This window comes from Haematobia irritans, chromosome 2, assembly GCF_050003625.1.
Source record: "Haematobia irritans isolate KBUSLIRL chromosome 2, ASM5000362v1, whole genome shotgun sequence".
NCBI classification, from domain to species: Eukaryota; Metazoa; Arthropoda; class Insecta; order Diptera; family Muscidae; genus Haematobia; species Haematobia irritans.
In genome coordinates, this window is record NC_134398.1 from 90413082 (window position 1) to 90433623 (window position 20542).

At 36.5% G+C, this 20542-nt stretch overlaps 2 protein-coding genes and 1 long non-coding RNA gene across 3 annotated transcripts; all 3 read right to left on the reverse strand.

Annotated features, from left to right (window-relative positions):
- Nucleotides 1-6214: 6214 nt before the first annotated feature.
- LOC142224762 (uncharacterized) lies at nucleotides 6215-6763 on the reverse strand. The gene has a single exon (XM_075294548.1). It carries the CDS (start codon nucleotides 6761-6763, stop codon nucleotides 6215-6217), a length of 549 nt encoding a protein of 182 aa, XP_075150663.1.
- Nucleotides 6764-7479: 716 nt separating this feature from the next.
- LOC142224763 (uncharacterized) lies at nucleotides 7480-10249 on the reverse strand. The gene is made up of 2 exons (XM_075294549.1): nucleotides 8525-10249; nucleotides 7480-8433 (listed from the first exon to the last, which is right to left on the reverse strand). Exons 1-2 carry the CDS (start codon nucleotides 10247-10249, stop codon nucleotides 7480-7482), a joined length of 2679 nt encoding a protein of 892 aa, XP_075150664.1.
- A 5804-nt stretch (nucleotides 10250-16053) lies between these two features.
- On the reverse strand, nucleotides 16054-16464 carry LOC142223269 (uncharacterized). The gene is made up of 2 exons (XR_012718650.1): nucleotides 16351-16464; nucleotides 16054-16286 (listed from the first exon to the last, which is right to left on the reverse strand). It is a non-coding gene; the product is annotated as an uncharacterized LOC142223269 (long non-coding RNA).
- Nucleotides 16465-20542: the final 4078 nt, after the last annotated feature.

Genomic DNA, 20542 nt, shown 5'->3' on the forward strand with positions numbered 1-20542 from the left:
TTTGATTCTTCACACTCGGTCTCTACTCTGCGTACTTTGTGAATTTGAGGCCGTGCCAGCAATCTCGCAGTCTCTTGCACAAGTGCAAATGTTACTGTTTCTGTGAATGTGGCTTTTTGTGCGGCATATGTTGCACATTTTATCTCAGGGTCTCGAATGCCATTCACAAAAGTCTCAATCTGATACGATCTATAAGAGGATGATTCTCTCCAGAGTATGCCAAACGCACTAGCCGCTAAACTTCTGTTGCGAAGTCTTGTAGGGTTTCATTCGATTTCTGAATTCTTCCTCTCAATTTCATTGTGAAGATGTCCTGCTTGTGCTCTCCACCATACTTGCGTTGAAGTGCCGCTATTACTTCATTATAGTTATTTCTCGAAGCAGTGGGAATGCTTTGTATCACATCAGCAGCATTGCCCTTTAATGCCAATAGAAGTTCAATTGCTTTATCTTCGTCATTCCACAAATTTCTACAAGCAACCATTTCGAATTGGAATTTGAAGATATCAAATGACGTTGAGCCATCGAAAACAGGAGTTTTGATTTTTGAGCCCTCGATGACACGCATTGGACCACCTTTAATTTCCAGCTCTGACATTTTTTTCTCGATGTGTAGAATCTTCTCATCATGAACCATAATTTTCTCAACCACCGAAAGAACTTTCTTATCCAATTCCACAATTTGATTTTCTATATGGTCCACACGTTTCTCCATGCCTTCAGAAATTTGTTGTAGTTTTTCATTGATAATTCTAGAATCTTCGTCGAATTTTTCTTCCAATTTTCTAGAACTTGCTTCCATTTGTAGGGCATTTTCTTCCAGCAATTTTCTTCCATTTGTTGGGCATTTTCTTTCAGCAATTTTCTTCCATTTTTCTAGAATTTTCTTCCATTTATATAATTTTCTTCCATTATATATAATATGTAAAACTAATACAATTTATATAATCACAAACAAATTAAACGTAACATTAAAATTTTTTTTTCGTTCTCCCACTTCTGACACCAATTGTTACATTTTTATCTTTTGGCGTTTTTAATTACCCGACAATTAAAATACGTTATTCGTTTGACACTTTAATTAAAACTGACTAGTTAGCAGCATGCGAGCGCTTTTATATATGACGGTCTGGCAATGCGAGAATATTCTGGCAACGCCAGAACATTCTTTGACAACGCTAGAAGAATGTACGACCATTAAGTTATTCATCTGGTGGCTGCCAAACATATATACACTCACATAGATATATGCTCGCATTACAACAATAACAATGACATTAGACAATGAGATGAAATGAGAATGCAAAATAACAAAGCAAAGGGGTTGTTATACTATGAGAGAATAAGAACTAACATTTGGATATGAAAATAAGCAAACAAAAGAACATAAAAGAAATTTAGGAAAGTACTAGAAAATGAATAGATGATTCCAACAAGTGAAATTTTATCGTAACAATTTGAAATTTTAAATTAACGGAAACTAATTTAAATAAACTTAAATCTATAATTATCAAATTCGTAACAATACATATACCTCATTTTCTCATCTTATTGTTACGAATTTGATATTTCTAGATTTAAGTTTATTCAAATTAGTTTCCGTTAATTTAAAATTTAAAATTGTAACGGTCAAATTACGTCATCATTTGTCAAAATCATTTTTTTATTTTCTAGTACTTTCCTAAACATCTTTTGTGTTCTTAATTTCCCAATCGTTCATTTAAAGCAACCCCTTGTGTTTTGTTATCTCCATTGCTTATTGTTATAGTTGTAGTAATATGACCATAATCATTGATGCCTGTGCGACATCTGCCAGATAGTAGAATGTTCTAGATGATTATAGCCAAGATAATGAGTTTAAGCCGATAAATATGTGCGATTTCGCCCGAGCGACATCTGCCAGTTAGTAGAATGTTCTACATGATTGTAGCCAATACAATGAGCATAAGCCGATAAATATGTGCGATATCGCCCGTGCGACATCTATCAGATAGTAGTAGAATAGTCTAGAATGTTGTAGGCCAGACTATAGAGAATTTTCGATATCGTTATACAGTACTATAAAAGAGCTGACAGAGGGAGCTGTGAAGTCAGTCGTAAGCTAAAATTCATATAACATAGTACACATCGTAGAGCAAATAAGTAAAACCTATCGTTAAGCAAATAAATTGTAGATTGTCGTTATTTGAAAAGAACTGTGTTTTTATTATCGGGTTATTTAACACGCCTCAATATAAAAACGTAACAATTGGTGTCGGAAGTGAAATAACGAAAAAAAAATCTACAATGATGTATAAGGAGCTTCGAGTGGAAGACTTGAAAAAGGAATTGAACAAACTGGAGCAGCCGAATACAGGAAACAATGCTCAGCTTCTAAAGCGTCTACTAGAATAGTTCGAACGGCGCAAAATGGATATCGAGACACATGAGTTTGGTTATAAGGAGGACATTGACGAATCAATACTCGTCAATACCAGCAGTGTAGAAAATCCATCTGTGGCTTCAAGTGTTGTGGATTACACATCAACGCTCAATGTTTTGAGCACAATGATGGAAGAAAATTCTAGAAAATTGCTGGAAGAAAATGCCCTAAAAATGGAAGCAAACTCTAGAAAATGGGACGAAAATTCTAGAATTCTCAATGAGAAACTACAACAAATTTCTGAAGGTATGGAGATGCGTGTGGACCCAATAGAGAGTCAAATTGTGGAATTAGATAAGTAAGTCCCTTCCGTGGAAGAAAAAATTGTGGTTCATGATGAGAATTTTCTACACCTTGAGAAAAAATGTCAGAACTAGAAATAAAAGGTGGTCCAGTACGCGTTATCGAGGGCTCCAAAACTAAAGCTCCTGTTTTCGATGGTTCAACTTCATTTGATGTATTCAAATTCCAATTCGAAATTGTTGCTTGTAGAAATTTGTTGAATGATGATGACAAAGTAATTGAACTTCTGTTGGTATTGAAGGGTAATGCAGGCGATGTGATACAAAGCATTCCCGTTCCTTCTAGAAATAATTATAATGAAGTAATAGCGGCACTACAACGCAAGTACGGTGGAGAACATAAGCAAGACATCTTTAGAATGGAATTAAGAGGTAGAGTCCAGGAATCAAACGAGACTCTACAAGACTGCAACATAAGTTGAGCGGTTGGTGTTATTGACATACCCAGGAGAGAGTCATCCACTTGTGGACCGCATCAAGATTGAGACCTTTGTAAATGGCATTCGACACCCAGACATAAAATGTGCTACATATGCGTCACAAAAAGCTACATTTGTTGAAACTGTAACATTTGCCCTTGCACAAGAGACAGCGAGAGTACTAGCACGTCCTCAAGTTCACAAAATACGTAAGGTGGAGACCGAGAATAACAAATCAAATTCCGTGATTGATTCAGTGAAAGAAGCCGTTAAGCAGGCAATGCAAGAAATGAAGCAGGAGACAACAAAATTCAGAATGAAGTGCTATAACTGTGATAAGCCTGGACATGTTGCTCGCGCATGTAATGCACGTCGTAAGCGATCAAGATCGAAATCGCCATCCCCATCAAGCAATAGCCATGTGTGGCTAGTGAATCACCTTTAAAGTAAATCGAGCTAGTTCAGCGGGGCAAGAGCTGGCTCCCACATATGATGGACCCACAATCTCCATAGCAATATTAACACAGAAAAATAACAATTCAACTGTCGCGGGGTTTATTAACGGCGACAAGCGTACATTGACGTTGGATACGGGTGCTTCGAAGTCTATCATTAGATCAGACATAGTAAAGAAAAAGTTACACCATTGATTGGAGTCAAACTACGAACAGCCACAGGGGAACCTGCAACAGTATATTGGAAGTCGCCATGAAGTTAACTATTGCTAACATATCCGTTAAGTATGTGTTCATTGTGGCCGATATAGTAGATGAAGTTATAATAGGTGCGGATTTCATGATTTCCTTTGGTCTAAACCTGGATATGAAACGTCGTGTCATGACCTGGTCCAATACCGATGATTGCGTAGCACCGAAAAATAAAATAAATAAAAACACAAGGATTTAGTTTTTCTTTTCAGTATTCTTTCAATAAAACGTAATTTTATTGAATTTTGGGAGATTGATATTTACCTTTTTCACAAAATCGTTCTTACAAGGACGTAATCCAATAACGATTAAAAACAAAAGCTTAGACGCCGAAAGACGGTAATGGCGCGACTCGTTAGAAAAATGTAACGAATTGTGCTGAAAGCACAGAGCTGCATCCAGAGCTTAGGGTACATTTTCTAACGAGGGGGAAATTGTCATTTTACACTATTTTAAGTCCCCATCTAACGAATAAATTTTGATCATACGAATTTGAACTTAAACATTCCGCCCGCCTTGCAACATCCAGCTATGTTGTAATTGAAATTCATTAATTCATAGAATATTACATACAATATATTAATATCAAAATAAATATAAAATGCGATGTCAGTTTCATTTTCAAATTGAGCAATTCTTTCATTTTATTCCATATTTTCATCTTTTCAAACTTCATAAACTTAACTAAGTGCTCGTAGAGCCGTTGACCCGGAGGGTCTGCAGTGTCTGGGTTTTTGGCCAGGATGACCTACGACACTTATGGGTGACATTGACCTGACACTACCCAGCCGAATATCATCAGCTGCGCCAAGGGGAATCCCGGACTCGAAAACATTTGAGGCTTAATAACCCTTGTGTATACGTCGGGCCCTAGGACCAACCCCACCCCGGAAGGACGATAAAACACTGGATCGGCCAGCTCGAGACCTTCAAAATGCTCTCGTATGGAGTCTGGAGCCGACGCCGATGGGGTGACCACACTGGATAGATCTGTCACCCGGGCAGAAAAAAATCAATTTATTTTCCGCGTTGTGCCGGGATACAACGACCAGCGGACAAAAGGCGTTCTGCGCTGTCATTGCCGAAGTAAGCCGTAAGCTTTGGGCAACACTACTGCACATCATACTGTACCCCGCACACGGGTCGAGGACAGCTCGGACGGGAATTCGACGATCGGACAAGACGAGTATCAAGTGACATTGACCTGACACTACCCAGCCGAATATCATCAGCTGCGCCAAGGGGAATCCCGGACTCGAAAACATTTGAGGCTTAATAACCCTTGTGTATACGTCGGGCCCTAGGACCAACCCCACCCCGGAAGGACGATAAAACACTGGATCGGCCAGCTCGAGACCTTCAAAATGCTCTCGTATGGAGTCTGGAGCCGACGCCGATGGGGTGACCACACTGGATAGATCTGTCACCCGGGCAGAAAAAAATCAATTTATTTTCCGCGTTGTGCCGGGATACAACGACCAGCGGACAAAAGGCGTTCTGCGCTGTCATTGCCGAAGTAAGCCGTAAGCTTTGGGCAACACTACTGCACATCATACTGTACCCCGCACACGGGTCGAGGACAGCTCGGACGGGAATTCGACGATCGGACAAGACGAGTATCAAGACAATAGTTGGACCAAGCGTAACTGTTGGTTGCAAAACTAATAGCGGACTAAAAATGGGAGTTGCATTTGTAAAGCAGTACGCGGACGAATTAACGGACGAACTTGATTTTGACTTTCTCTTAGACAACTCGGACGATGGAGCGGAAGGACTTTGTTGTTGGTCGAATGAGTGCAGAAGCGTATGGTGGCTCTCTCCGCATTCGCGACACCTTTCGCGACTATTGCAGGTCGATCGCATGTGTGACCTGCCCAGACAGTTGGAGCACACCCGATGAAGAACTACGGTGCGCAACCTTTGCTCCAACCGCATTTTCAAGAACCTGCGGCACGACCGTAGATTATGCTTCCGCCTACACAGTACACAATTGTTCGAATGAACCCTGGTGTTCGAGTCCGAATTTCTTTGGACAGTCCCCGTAGGGGAAGACGACGATTTTGCTGCCTTAGTTGCGGATACTTCAGCTGGAGCCGTATCAGCCCCCGACGGAGGGACAACTGTTTGCATCGGTACTACCTCTTGTGAAGAGGCGACGACTGGGGTCATCCCGACGTCAGGGACCTGCTCGATAGCTGGTAACGGCTCGCGAAGAACCGGTGCAACATCACTTTCTATAATCTCTCTTTCCTCATCGGACATCGGGACGTCATCTTCGTAGTCAGGAAGAGTCTTAAAAATGTCCCTCATATTTTCCATTGTACTGCGAAAGGAAGATGACGCTTCTATACGAACTATCGAAAACTATTCGGTCAGTATGACCAATTTTACCACCGGTCGTCTTACAACACCGTTTGCCGTTCTCACGTCAGCAACTCTAACGCGCCCATCAGATCCCGGGTGGGAGTCATCGACGCGACCTAACTTCCACGATGTAGGAGGCAATTGCTCATCACGAATTACTACCAAGTCCCCTACTTCGATATCACGCTGCGGAAATTTCCATTTATATCTTCTCTGTAAACCTTTCAAATATTCCTCCTTCCACCGTAAACAGAATTGTTGCGACAACGCCTTCATTTTCCTAAATCGATGCACCAAATGAAGTGGGGATTCCTCCTCTAACTGTTCAGGAGGCGCCAGGATCGGAGATCGTACCAAAAAATGACCAGGCATAAGTGCCACCAAATCCTGAGAACTTTCACTCATCGGACACAACGGCCTAGAATTCAAACAAGCCTCAATTCTCGAAAGAACAGTCGAAAACTCTTCAAATGTATATTTGAATCCTGATGCATGCTTCCTAAAATGCGTCTTGAAGCTTTTGACAGCAGCTTCCCAGAGGCCACCCATATGTGGCGCTCCGGAAGGGATAAACTGCCATTAAAGCTGCTGAAACTGGTATGCGGAACACACCTTATAACGTCCCTCCTTAAGAACACATCTCAATTCTTTTTCCATTTCGCGTGAAGCGCCTACAAAATTCGTACCATTATCCGAAAAAATGGTCTTGGGACAACCACGCCGAGATATAAATCTGTGAAAGGCGGCCAGAAACGTTGTCGTAGACAAGTCTGATGTGGCTTCCAAGTGTATGACCTTCGGCGAAAAACATACTAAAACGCAAACATAACCCTTCGTTATCTTACATGCACGCCCTATAAATGACTTAATATCGAAAGGCTCCGCAAAATCAACGCCAGTCGTAGTAAACGGTCTGGTAAGCACAGTTCTCTCCGGTGGGAGAACCGCCATGATCTGCGTACAAGACTTCTTCCTATCCAACAGACACCGTTTACACCGGTTGATAGTCGACCTAATCAAAGATGTCAAACGAGGAATCCAATACTCAATTCGAATAAGACGTAGAACCAACTGGTTCCCTCCGTGAATAGATATGTCGTGAACATATTTCACCAGTAACCTAGCGAATCTACTATTATACGGCACTATAATTGGATGTCGCTCATTATACTAAAGGGTAGGACACCTACTCAAACGACCATTCAACCTCATAACCCCCTCCTCATCCAGTAATGGATTCAATGACAACAACGAACTCCTGGAACCTAACGGTTTCTTTCCATCAAACAACAGTACTCATCTGGATAATGAGCCCTTTGAGAAAGAACAGCTAGACGTAATCTCACTGTCTTTAATTCGGTTGCCGTGAACGCCGTGTCGTGATACACATTTCGACTAGCATGTGAATAATGGGTCCTGTGATAAAACCTAAATATATATGCGATGACTCGTAGAGCCCTATCTAACGAAGAAGACCTCTCTAAAATGTCCTCATAGTTAGTAAAAATCGATGTGTGAGTCTTGACCGCCCGTAATTCAACGTCAGTCTCAAGAGGGGTCAAATCACTAACATCCCACCGAGAACTAACTGAGCAGAGCCACTCTGGTCCATGCCACCAAAGCGCCGAACCCGCCAACTCCGCAGGCGGCACTCCGCGACTTCCCAAGTCGGCCGGATTGCCCTCATAGCGAACATGGTACCAATTCTGTCCCCCAGTATTCTCCTGAATCCTACATACGCGATTCGCCACGAAAGTAGACCACGTAGATGGCGTCTTTCGAAGCCATGAGCGGACGATCGTAGAATCCGTCCAACAATAAACACGCCGAAACTCAATATCTAGCTCCCTGGCTATAGACTTGTAAAGTTCCGAGGCCACAACTGCCCCACAAAGCTCCAAACGTGGCAAAGATATAGATTTGATGGGGGCTACCTTAGTCTTACAAGATAACAAATGGGTGAAGATATGTCCCTGCGGCGTAACCATACGAACATAAACTACTCCCTCGTATGCTTTTTCCGACGCGTCGGAAACATCACCCACGTATATGCACCTTCGTAGAATATGTGCCGTGTGGGGATAATCATTTTCGGAGTCATCGGCCAATTGCAATAACGTCCGTATAGCTAAATAGGGAGCACAATTCTCTCCAAATGTCACGGTCTGCTGCTCATAGTCCTGCATATCTTTTTGAGGGGAGTCCCTAAAGACAATTCGCTGCAGAATTTACCCTAATTTGGCGGTACATCTGTGTGATGTCGCAATTAAAAACATATTTGAAAAATCTCCACCTCAAAATCAAATAAACCAATTCCAATTGTAATGTGGGTCCCACATAAAGAATGTCGTTCAGACTTTTACCATTTGAGGTCTTATGCGAAGCATTAAAGACAACTCGAAGTTTGGACGTCAATTTTTCCGGATTGATAACTGGGTGGTGAGGCAAGTAACACACAGTTTGGTCTGAAGGAGAAGTCGACGACACTGATCTCATATGTTGCAAGTCCAAATATTGTTTAATCACCCCATCATACATTAATTTTGTTTCAGGCTTTCGTAAAAGCGAAGCCTCACCACGAGCAAACTGCTTCAAACAACTTGTCCGCGAATGTCCAAGCAAGACTTGTCCCTTTAATTCGGGTTTTATCGGAAGAGTCACTACGTATCTTCCATCGGAATCCCTATATGTGGTATTCTTGTAATTTTCTTCACAAAATTTATCTGCGGGAGAACAAATTGCCCGTCTTGGTAAGTCCTCTAACTCCCAAAACCGAAGAAGAGTCTTGGCAAGACCATCTTCCTCCATAAATTCAACAGTCGTTGAAAAAACCGTCACATTAGAAGTGGAAATTGAACCAGTAATGAGCCAACCGAAGACTGCCTGTTGAGCAATCAACGAACCTAATATACCGGACCGGACCCCCTGTAATATAATTCTGGGATACACGTCTGCCCCCAACAATATATCAACCGGACCACTATCGAAAAGATTAGGATCAGCTAAACGTAAATTAGGCAAACGCGACATATAATTCCGACTCACTTGGAAAGACGGTAAATTCCCAGATATCTTAGGCAGGACCAACGCAGTCGCCTCTACCACGAACGACTCATCTATCGGTGACCCTATACTCAGAGGGCAAATACCGCGAGAAGTTATCGAAACCGATTGATTCACGCCCGATATTGAAGACATCGCACTCGTTGTCGAAATTCTAAGCAACTTTGGCATATTTTCGGTAATAAAGGAGGCTTCTGATGCCGGGTCAATAAGAGCCCGAGCTGGGTACGTCATGCCCTGATGAACGATGTTCACCATAGCCGTCCCTAATAGTACCGACCTGTTCTGGGAAACATGAAATACTTGCCTGGCCGAAGTACCAGACACAATTCCAGATGAAGTGGAAGGCTGCGGGTCAATCAAACCGCTAGAATCCGTAGGACGAGCGGCCGGAACCGTCGAAGACGTAGTCGCCACATTCGTAGAATGGGAAGAATCGCGGTGAAGCAAAGTGTGATGCCTTCCTTGACACTTCTCACAACTGCGAGATGTAGCACAGTTGTTAACGTCATGTCTACGAGATAGACAATTGAAACAACAGCGGTGCCGTTTCACAGCAGTCAACCGATCATTCACAGAAAGATTCCTAAATCTCGGACAAACACGAAGATGATGGCTTTGTCGTGGACAAAGAACACACATCTTATCTACGGAATCTCTAGAAGAATGAGAAGTGTATTGCGAATTACGCGACCTAGATGGCGAAGATTTCGGAGCTGCATTCGTAAAATGCGTTCGCAGTTTCCTGCCATCAGTTTTCCTTGAAGCATCGATACCCTTCAAATCGCGGAGACACGTTAGTGTCTGAATCCTTTCCGTAAGGAAACGATCCATGTCCACCCAAGAAGACAACGCAGACTTATCACTTATACCCTGTTCCCACAAAGTAACACTAATCTTCGGTAGACGTTGTACACACAAAAATATCAAAATCGGATCCCAATCGTTCGTAGAAACGTTATTCACAGCCATCGCCGAAATACACGCGGTTATACCACGCTGCAAGTTTTTCAATCCTGAACTTGTCTCAGCGTCTAAGACCGGAAGGTCGAAAAGTAGCTTCAACTGATTGTTGACTAAAATCCTCAAATTATCATAAGTTTCCTTTAACGTCCTCCAAGCTAACTCGAAACTCCTATCGGTGAGAGGAAATCTTCTTACAATTTCACGGGCGTCGCCACTAGTCTTTCTATGTATGACACAAGCGCTCAATATCACTCAAACGGGAATTCCTGACATAAACTGCAGTGAACAAATCCCTAAATGTTGGCTAAGACTGAAAGTCTCCATCGAAAACCTCAATATCGCATGGTGGTAACGCCAAACTATGGACCGCACCCTGGTCAACACCTGACAAAAGGGAATTCCTAGAAATATTGCCATCACCATTCTCAGAACGAGCTGAAATATTCGCCTCATCGGCCTTCGGAATAGGAGTTGAAGCCCTAGAAACGGTTTTCAGACCGTCTATCTTCCTTTCGATAGAGGAAACAATACGTATATAGGCATCATAAGTTGCCTCATACTTGCCGTCAGCAGATTCTACCGTTCCCTTATCTGACTGACCGGACCGCCTGTACCAAAACGATATTTTTTACTAATGCGCGTAACGCTAATGGGTCATTTCAAAAATTTTTATAATTTTCTTCAAAATATTTACGACTCGCGGCCCCGTGAGGGTTAACAAATAAACCAAAGAAACACAGCTCAAAAAAAATATTTATGTATATACGTGTGTGTATCACTGATCATACGTAGGTATGTAATTCAAACGTTGACTGCAGTGACGATTGATGTATGTTTACAATGGTAATACGACCAACAGAGCCTTTGGAGTCTGTGTGTATTTTGTTATTGTTTTATTTACTTCAAGTTAAAGGCAACGCAATTGCAAATAATGTTTTGAAGTAAATAAGAACTTATCAACGTTTAAATTCACCACACAACACAAGTATATACCATTGAATTTTTCACTTTTTATTTTGATTATTCTTTCACTTGAATATCTTTTAGAAAAATTAAATTAAACAAACGAAAGAAACGCACGTACGTATCTAGCAACGAATGTGTGTTTATCGAAATGCAATTTGCCGTCGGCAAAACGAAATAATTGAATCAATGTTGTAAAACGACCGCGGTTTAAATTTAAAAACACTCGCTATTTGCTCAATTATTTTAATAAAACACTGACATACGCACCTGTATGTTGATAAATAATTATTTAAAAAAAAATTTTGATTTAAATTCTCCACCAATATGGCTGCAAACTATCTGCTTTTATGTTGTTGCTTGTTGAAGTGATCAGTTTCCTTTGGAAAAGAAAAAACAAAACCCTTTATTAATTGCTGTAAGCAAGTATCCGGCTCGATTGGACCAATGAATGCGTAGCACCGAAAAATAAAATAAATAAAAACACAAGGATTTAGTTTTCTTTTCAATAATCTTTCAATAAAACGTAATTTTATTGAATTTTGGGAGATTTATATTTACCTTTTTCACAAAATCGTTGTTACAAGGACGTAATCCATTAACGAATAAAAACAAAAACTTAGACGCCGAAAGACGGTAATGGCGCGACTCGTTAGAAAAATGTAACGAATTTGCTGAAAGCACAGAGCTGCATCCAGAGCTTAGGGTACATTTTCTAACGAGGGGGAAATTGTCATTTTACAATATTTTAAGTCCCCATCTAACGAATAAATTTTGATCATATGTAATGTACACGAATTATATTCGCTATTGATGCACATTTTTAATCATTAGGAAGCATCCTGAATCTTGGTGTGAGGTAGGACTGCGGGAGCCTTTGATTCCGCTAGCTTCAATCGTTGGGGAGGGTTCGGTCCTTCTCAAGCCAAGCCATGTTACCATCACAGTTATTATTATAGACTCTCTATTTATTTAACCCCCAATCAGTCTAATAAAATTTGAACCAGAAACTATAAATGAAATACAACAAAAACTCCAGAAAAGAAACTCTACTGGAATGGATAATTATTATTTATGTGCTATTTACATGCCGCGGCAAAATCTTTCTCGGATGTTCTGAGAAAGTGCCTCAAAACCCACACCAGCCTTCGTCTTAAATTGCTATTTTATTAAGACCCCAAAAAATCTAAATCACTCCATTTTATATAACCGTCCCTTTTAATAGGAAAACGCCCCTTATCCTTTTAACAAATTCATAATTGAATAGAACGCAAGTTATGTTCAATATATAAATTCATTCCAAATGTTTATTAATAATTCACTATTATAAGTATAATTTCTTAACATTTTTTTTTCTCTGTAGTAAATTTATGAAAAAATAAATAAATAAATAAATGTATACTAAATAAAATGGGGGAAAAGTATAATAAAAGTATAAAAACATACGTATCGCGGGATTTTTGACGAATTTAAGGGGTTAATCAATGAAAAGTTTTGTACGAAATAATCATGCGAAAAAAAATCAAACCAAAGCAAATAGTCAATAATATCTATTCAGATACTTGAGAGATACAGAGAGAGCGAGAGATCACATACAAATGATAAGAATAACAAAAAAATATGAAATTTAACAATTATAGTAAATCATAGCAACAAAACAACATTGTGATATTTCATTGTGCTCTTCTCTCTGGCTCTCCAAAGCATGTGAATACGATACAAAGAATGCAAGAAAACATAATGAATGAAAGTAGTAAAAGCTTACCACCACTCCCCGATCCGTTGAAGGCCTTCACTCTGATCTGGATGCTGGTTGATGTTGTCGTTGATTTTTGTATGGATTACATAAGTTTACCACTGTGGCGTAAAAAGCAACAAGTGTAACTATTGATTTTTTCTGCATTCATTGATGAATTGGTTTTACAGCACTCAACAAATATTCTTTTCTTGAGGATCAAAGTAAATCGTATGTTTTGGAATTACTACTTTTGAATAAATTTACTCTTTTTAGAATTTTTTCCCCTCCACGAAACTATAGCTTACAAATATATATAGCTTGAATGTACACTTTAATAAGAAATACAAAAGTTTTAAGTAATGAAATATTCCTTGAAGAAAATTGTAAAAATAATTCGCTTAGATTTTAATAGAAAATTCGTAGGACTGAAAACTAGACAATTTCCATTATTAATTTTCCATCAAAAGGAAAGGATTTTACAATTTATGAAAATTATCAAAAAAAAACTCAAAGAATTTGATGAAATTTATGTAAATTTCATTATCATTTAGATTAACAATGATCATTTAGGTTTTAAAATCATTTCTCAATATTTAATTTTTTTAGTGAATCGAATCTGTGATTTTAAATTATTGAACGTAATGGAAGAAGTAGATTTTGATTTGAATTTTGAAAGAACTTCTTGCCATTTAAAATTTTTAATATTATTTAGAAATTATTGAAATTTGTGCAATGCATGAGTATGTTGTGAATTGTTTTGTAAATCATTTTTAACTATTGTGTAAATGATTACTGGAAAAATTTATGTTGCCGGAAAATTTCTAAGACGATGAGTCCATTTTTCGTTGTGGGAAAATAATTTCCCGACTTTTCGTGATAAAAGTGGTTCACACCGGTTTACAGAATTGGGCCAAATCAAGGTTATTATTTGCTTGTTGTGTTTGCTTGTATGATCGCCAGGGTGTCAGTTTAAATTAAAGATGATGGCTGAAAGTAATAAACCTCCTGGTATTTCTGGATGACTTGTTGCTCCAGGCCTGGGAGATGTCTCAGAAAACGTTTTGATCCACTACTACCCTGTGGGTAGAGTGATCGCAATTTTGTATGGTACAGTTTGGGAAAATTCGAAAATCTTTGATGGCTGTCCTCCTGGCAATAAGGAGTCCCCCTTTCGGTATAAAAATTGGGGGAAGCTATGAAACGTGTTCCCCTGATGTTAATCTGAAAATTATTTTCAGCCAATTAAAGATTTGCTCAACAAAAAAAAAACTGATAAAATGAATTTACCTTCAAAAGTTTTATATTCAGCCACAGAATCGAATAAAAAGGGTAAAAGCAAAGAGTATATATTTAGAAAGAGATTGCATCAAGTTCGAATCGAAAATTCGAAGTTTGCGAGCTCAGTCCAACATTGGATCCCGTAACTTTTTGGGTACAGTGTTGTATTTTGGGTTTAGAGAAAATTAATGTCGTTTGTTTCATACATTTCATTAACATAGCTTAGAATAGAAAAAAATGAGAAACAATTAACTAAATGAAATGTTAGTTCTCATGAAATGTTGCTACTGACCCTCCAAACATTCTGAGAGTCTTAGGATGGCTGATTCATTGGAATGACTATTTTAAGACTTCGACTGATGTTCAATTATGGATTAATTATCATCATGAGTAATTTTTTACTCTTTAGTTATTTAAAAATGTGACTTTCTCACTTTCATAACTCATTTTGTAGAATATTTTCTTCATCACTCAAGATTGTGTGATGAAACACATTAAAGAGTATTCTTAATCTTTTTGTTTTAATATGCTGATTTTCAGAAGAAAAAAGCTAACGCTCATCAAACAAGCATACACGTAATTGGTAAATCATCGTTTATTGTTTGCTTTGGTTTGACAATTTATATGTCTAAGAAATAGAATACATATTTTTTCAGTTGAATAAAATATGCTAACACAATAAGCGCATATCATTTATAATGCATTTTACGGACATGAAACAAAACAATAGTTACCATATTTTTTACTTTCTTTTCTTATTTTATATGTAATAATGCAAACTATTAGATAATATAAAAAAATAAAAAAGAAAACATCACATGTAAAGACTCATGAACGAACATTTCTGCGAAATGCACAATCAATCACAAAAATGATTATTTAAAGAGTAATATGGATAAAAATCTTTTTGAGGGCACACTTTCTTTATACAGAATACTCATATTTGACTCCGAAATGTTTATATGAAAGGAGTGCTACATCGATCACTAAAATGATTATTTAAAGACTCACTGAGGCAAATCGTTTTGAGGGCATACTTTCTTTATGCAAAATACTCATATCTGACTTAAAAATCATATCGTATATGATTGATTTAATCAGTTTGAAGAATCATTTATGAGTCAAATGTGATTGAAAATGTTTGAAGGGGATGTTCCCATTTTGCATTTGGATATATGTGGATGTGCAGTAAGTAATGAGGTTTACAAATTCTCATTTCTTCTCTTGTGCTTATTTTATAAAGGTAACAAAAATCAAAATTGCAGTCCAAATTATAATAATAATAACTAATAACTATTATTTATGTGTATATAATACATCAAAACAATTGGATTGAAATTGAAAATATTGGGATCTCAGAAAATAATATAGGTTATTTTTGAGAAACTATGCATGCATACATATACGGGTTAACTGCTAATAGCTTTACATGAAAAAACGGCCAAAATCAAATCTTATCATTTTAATTCTCAATATATGGAAGTGTATGTGTGAAAATGTACCTTCCCACCTGACCACAACGTTCGTTATCGAATTCGATATAGAAATATTCTCGGTTTTTTCCCGAATAAAACTTTCGAAAACGATATCGAGAATGGTTCGAAAAAATTTCGGAAAACGTTTATCTGTCGTGCTGTTACTGCCAGCAAACTCTTCGTTTTCGAAGGCTTGCTAGTGATTCGTTAAAGAAGGTTTCGCGATATCTATAATTGATCGCTAACGAATCTATTTCGAATTCGTTTTCGCATTCGATATCATTCCGCTTTCGTAGGTTTTCTATACTGTTTTATTCCCATTTTGTTCCCATTATAAGTTGTGTAGTAAAAGAAAATTTTCAAGTTTGTTTTTATTTTATTATAACACAATATAGATAATTATAATACAAAATAATGTAGATATTAGTGTTGCGAACAAAATATTTAAAATATTTACATTTTGGAATGTATATTTAAAGTCATTTAAGGCACTGCATTGACTTCTTTGCGCGGAATTTCTTATTAAGCCGATCGTGGCTATGCCATTGAAAAGGACTATAATCAATGAGTAACATTTTCCTGGATACATCTGCAAATTAAACAAGAAAGCAAATTTATAGTTTTTTTAAAAGATATATCAATAAATTACTTACCTCTTTTAGATTCGCTAAGACACTTCAACCGCACTTAACAATTTCTTAAACTGAAATGACTTTTTAATCGCTGTCTTTGTCAAAAGCAAACATGGCGTAACACCAACAAATAAGCCAAAAATATTCGTTATTACTTCGAAACAACGAACGTTCGAAATGTTTCGATTATCGAACTTTTCTCGAATAATGTTCGCTTTAAATTATTTCGAAAAATGTTCGCTTTAGCGAACCTTCGCCATTTCTCGGCACTTTGGTCGGGTGGGTTATGCATACCTAACCTAACCTACTGCAAGTTAACATTTATACACGAAACACTTAGAAACCATCATTTAAGCAAGAAAGAATATAAAAAATACCATATTTGTATATGAAAACACGTACTTGTATTTGTAAATTTACTACTACATAGACAAGAACGGATGTCTGTTTAACTGAAAATAAAATTGAATATCCATTCAAAAGTTCATATTTTAGTCATCTTCATCGTCGACCCTTCATCAGTCGTAATATTTTTTGGCTTTTGTATTCTCCGTATATATAAATAATATATAAAAATGAATTGTTTAGTGAAAAATTGCCCGGGAAAAACATCTCAAAACATTAAAATGTTCAGAATACCAAATAGGTATATTAAAAAATGGTGTTATAATATTAAAGTGCACTACAAAGACTTAACACCATCTTCCCGTATATGTAGCCGTCATTTTCATAACGATTGCTTCGGACATGCAAAATTGAAAATTGGTTCTATGCCAACACAAGCATTAGGTAAATTTTAAGATTTTATGTTATTATTAATATTAAGGTTATCAAATACTTATTTATTTTTATGTTTATACTTTGTAAAAAAAATATGGTATGAATTAATTGTTTGGTTGTGGTTGTCTTTATTATATTAATCCAATTCGTTTAATATATAATTTCTACATTTCGAAACTATTTTTATTAAACTTTAACAATGTATACAATAATAACACCGCCATTTTTAGTCGTAGTTATTTTGTACGAATATTTTCCCTTTTGAAACATAAAAAGTATGATGCCATTTCGTCTGTAAAATTTTTTTAACTTTTCTTTTAATTGCTTTCCGTTTCTTCTTTGTTTGAAATATCATAATTTATATACGACTACAAAGACAAAAAAAAAACAAATTAATTTGGCCATCTTACACTCAAAAAAAAGTGATTTATATACGACTACAAAGACAAAAAAAAACAAATTAATTTGGCCATCTTACACTCAAAAAAAAAGTGAACTGTCTATTTCACTAAAGCCATATTAACTTTATATTAGTTCATACACCCTCAAAAAAAATCGCTTCTTTAACATATGTTCCAAACATATTTTGCAGGAAGCACATATATTATTGGATACTGCCGAAATATTAATATGTTTGTTTTTTGTGAACATATTTTATGTTTGGAAGCATTTTGAGCCCAAAAATATTATATGCTTGGAAGAATTTTCCCCAAAGAAGATTGTGATCATTCCCTCACATAATTTTCACTTCCACGAAATTTTTAGTTCTTGGCACCTTTTTCTGTAATACAAATAATGTTGAAGAAATTATTCAATTTTATAATTTTTTTTTTAATTTTACCTTTCGCCTGGGCGGAGAATCGAACCGAGGCCCATACAGTTTGTAAGCCAACACACTGGGCTACGTAGTAGTTATAGTCACCAGTAGACAATTATCGTTACAAGTTACATTTATATAGCATACTTTGCAGCGCCCACGAGCCCATGCAAACATAACATTATTTAAAAGAAACATACATTTGTTGGCCACGTGGAGCAGTGGTTAGCATGTCTGCCTTGCATGCAAAGGGTCGTGGGTTCAATTCCTGCTCCGACCGAACCAATTTTTTTTGCAATTTAGACATTTATACTATATTAAATTTTTATAATGAAACTTCGAAATGTGGGTTATTAAAAATTTACAGTCCCCACATACATAAAATTCTCCTCTCAAGGCGAAAACACATGCTGTTTTTTTTTCAAATCTCTATGCTCTTGGTTCCGAATGTCTATTCTCTTTACTCCGAATACTCATTCTAATATTCAAATTAAATAATATTTAGACTTAAGCATATAAAATATTTGGCCTTATCATAAAGCAGTTTTCCGAAACAACATACAACCGTTTCACAGAAATTGTAAACATATATATGTTTGCTCGAAATTTGTAAATTTATATATGTTTACATTCACACATATTATTTTTATGAAACATTCATACCCCAAACATAATATATTTTAACATATTAACATATGTGTCCCAAACATTTAGTGTTAGTTTAGGAACATTACATGTTGGCACTTAAATATATTGTGTTTAAAAATTGTGCCCGAAACACATTTTGTTTATATCGGAACATATGAAAAACATATTTTTCTAACAGTGTAGAATCATTATGTTTGGAAAAAGTTTATTTTAGTCAAATAATTTTTTGCGTATGTTAGATCATTATTTCTTTAAATTTGTAAATTTTACCAAAAATGTGTCCATCGTGAACTTCGTATGTCACTAAAGACATTCTTGCAATTTTGAACACCAAGATTTCTCTTAAAACTACAAAATTTTCTTTAACTACTGAAAAAATTTAGTTATGTCTAATAAATTTTCTTGAATTTGTCGAAAAAGCATATCACATAATTTTTATGGAATTTTTAATTTGTTCCTAGACCAACGAAGCGTTACAAATAGTTCGTTGGAAACATAATTATTGTTGAGATATTGTCCTCAAGTTGGAGAACTTGCTTGTTTTAGTGCAAAAATCATATTTTTTAAGGATTATTTTTCCTTAGTAATATATTTGTTTTTACCAGTGTGATTTGATTTGAACTCTTTAACTGCTTTGTACAAGATTGGTATGATACACTGTTTTCTAAATAAATTCACAGCCTTTCCATTATATTTCACAAATAATATAAATAACTTATTGAGAATAACTCTTAAAAAGGTGTTTTCCCTCAGGACCAATTGCGTCATTTTCTTATGTCGTAATACTATTAGAAAATAATTAGTCCTGGTTTGGATTATTTAATCACATGTCAATTATTTTATTTGGTGGAAGAAGCTTAAATAAAATCGAAATTTAGGATATGGTCATATTTAACAAATATTTGACAGATATCAAAAGTCGTTGCCATAATCATTCCAACAAACAAATTTAGCTCGCATTGAATATAAAAAAATGAAAATGGAGTGTTCCCAAAATACCATTCAATAACTTACTCTCGTCAAATATTTGCTCAATGTGACATTACCCTAGGCTTCAATACAGTGCCTTTAAGTAAGACGATTTTTAATTACACCCAAAGAAATTTGTTAGTAGGGACAGCAGAAAGGTCTGCTAAAACAGCAGAAAGTCTGCTGAAAAAGGGACAGCAGCCACTGTTTGCTGAAATAGCAAACATTTTCTGCTGTTTTTTAAGCTCGATTACACTAAAATTAATTTGGCTGAAACAAATAAAAATGTTAACTTGAGAGCTATCCGAACATAATTAAAATAATATTTTATGAATATCTATGTGTTTGACCAAAAATGTGAATATTTATCGAATTGAGGCATAGCAGCAAACAAAATGTTTGCTGATCGTATTTAGGAGCTTCTATGTATATTACAGTGTAAAAAATATACCAAAAACTACTTTTGTTTCTTAAATAGGCTATGGGGAAATTTTTATAACCTAAAACTTTTATAAATTGTTGTTCATTAGGCCCTGAAGTACAAAAAATATAACAGCAGACATCGACTGTGCTTTTTAGCAGACTTCTTTCTATGAGTGTAAATATAGTTTAATCTAAATATCTAAATCAAAATATCTTAATCTAAATCAATTTTCTGTGATCCTCTCCATTCCAAAGACTACAGGTCAAAAATCTGTAGTGTTGTTGTCATAGTTGAAATTCGGAACACATTCCAAAACTGCTCATGATTCGCTTGAACGGTTAACAGCAGCGAGGTTATTAGTCTTCGTAAATTAGCTACACTGCCTGAAAATAAACAAGACATTTTTTGTTATTAATATTCAAATTAATAAAAAAAATCGCTTCTTGTACCATCTTTCAAGAGAATCGGATACAAGAGCTTCATTGCAGAAATAAATGCTAGCACATATTTCATCAAATCATATCAAATAGTGCTATTGTCGTTCCATCCAAGATGTTAAGAAGCATTGGATTATT

Bases quoted from the DNA above. Each gene is read 5' to 3' on its own strand.
- LOC142224762 (XM_075294548.1), bottom strand. From the start codon at position 6,763: ATGGGTGGCCTCTGGGAAGCTGCTGTCAAAAGCTTCAAGACGCATTTT.
- LOC142224763 (XM_075294549.1), bottom strand. From the start codon at position 10,249: ATGGCTGTGAATAACGTTTCTACGAACGATTGGGATCCGATTTTGATA. The intron at 8,434-8,524 runs GTTTATTTGATT...TAAATTCTGCAG, and splicing joins CCACATTACAATTGGAATTG to CGAATTGTCTTTAGGGACTC.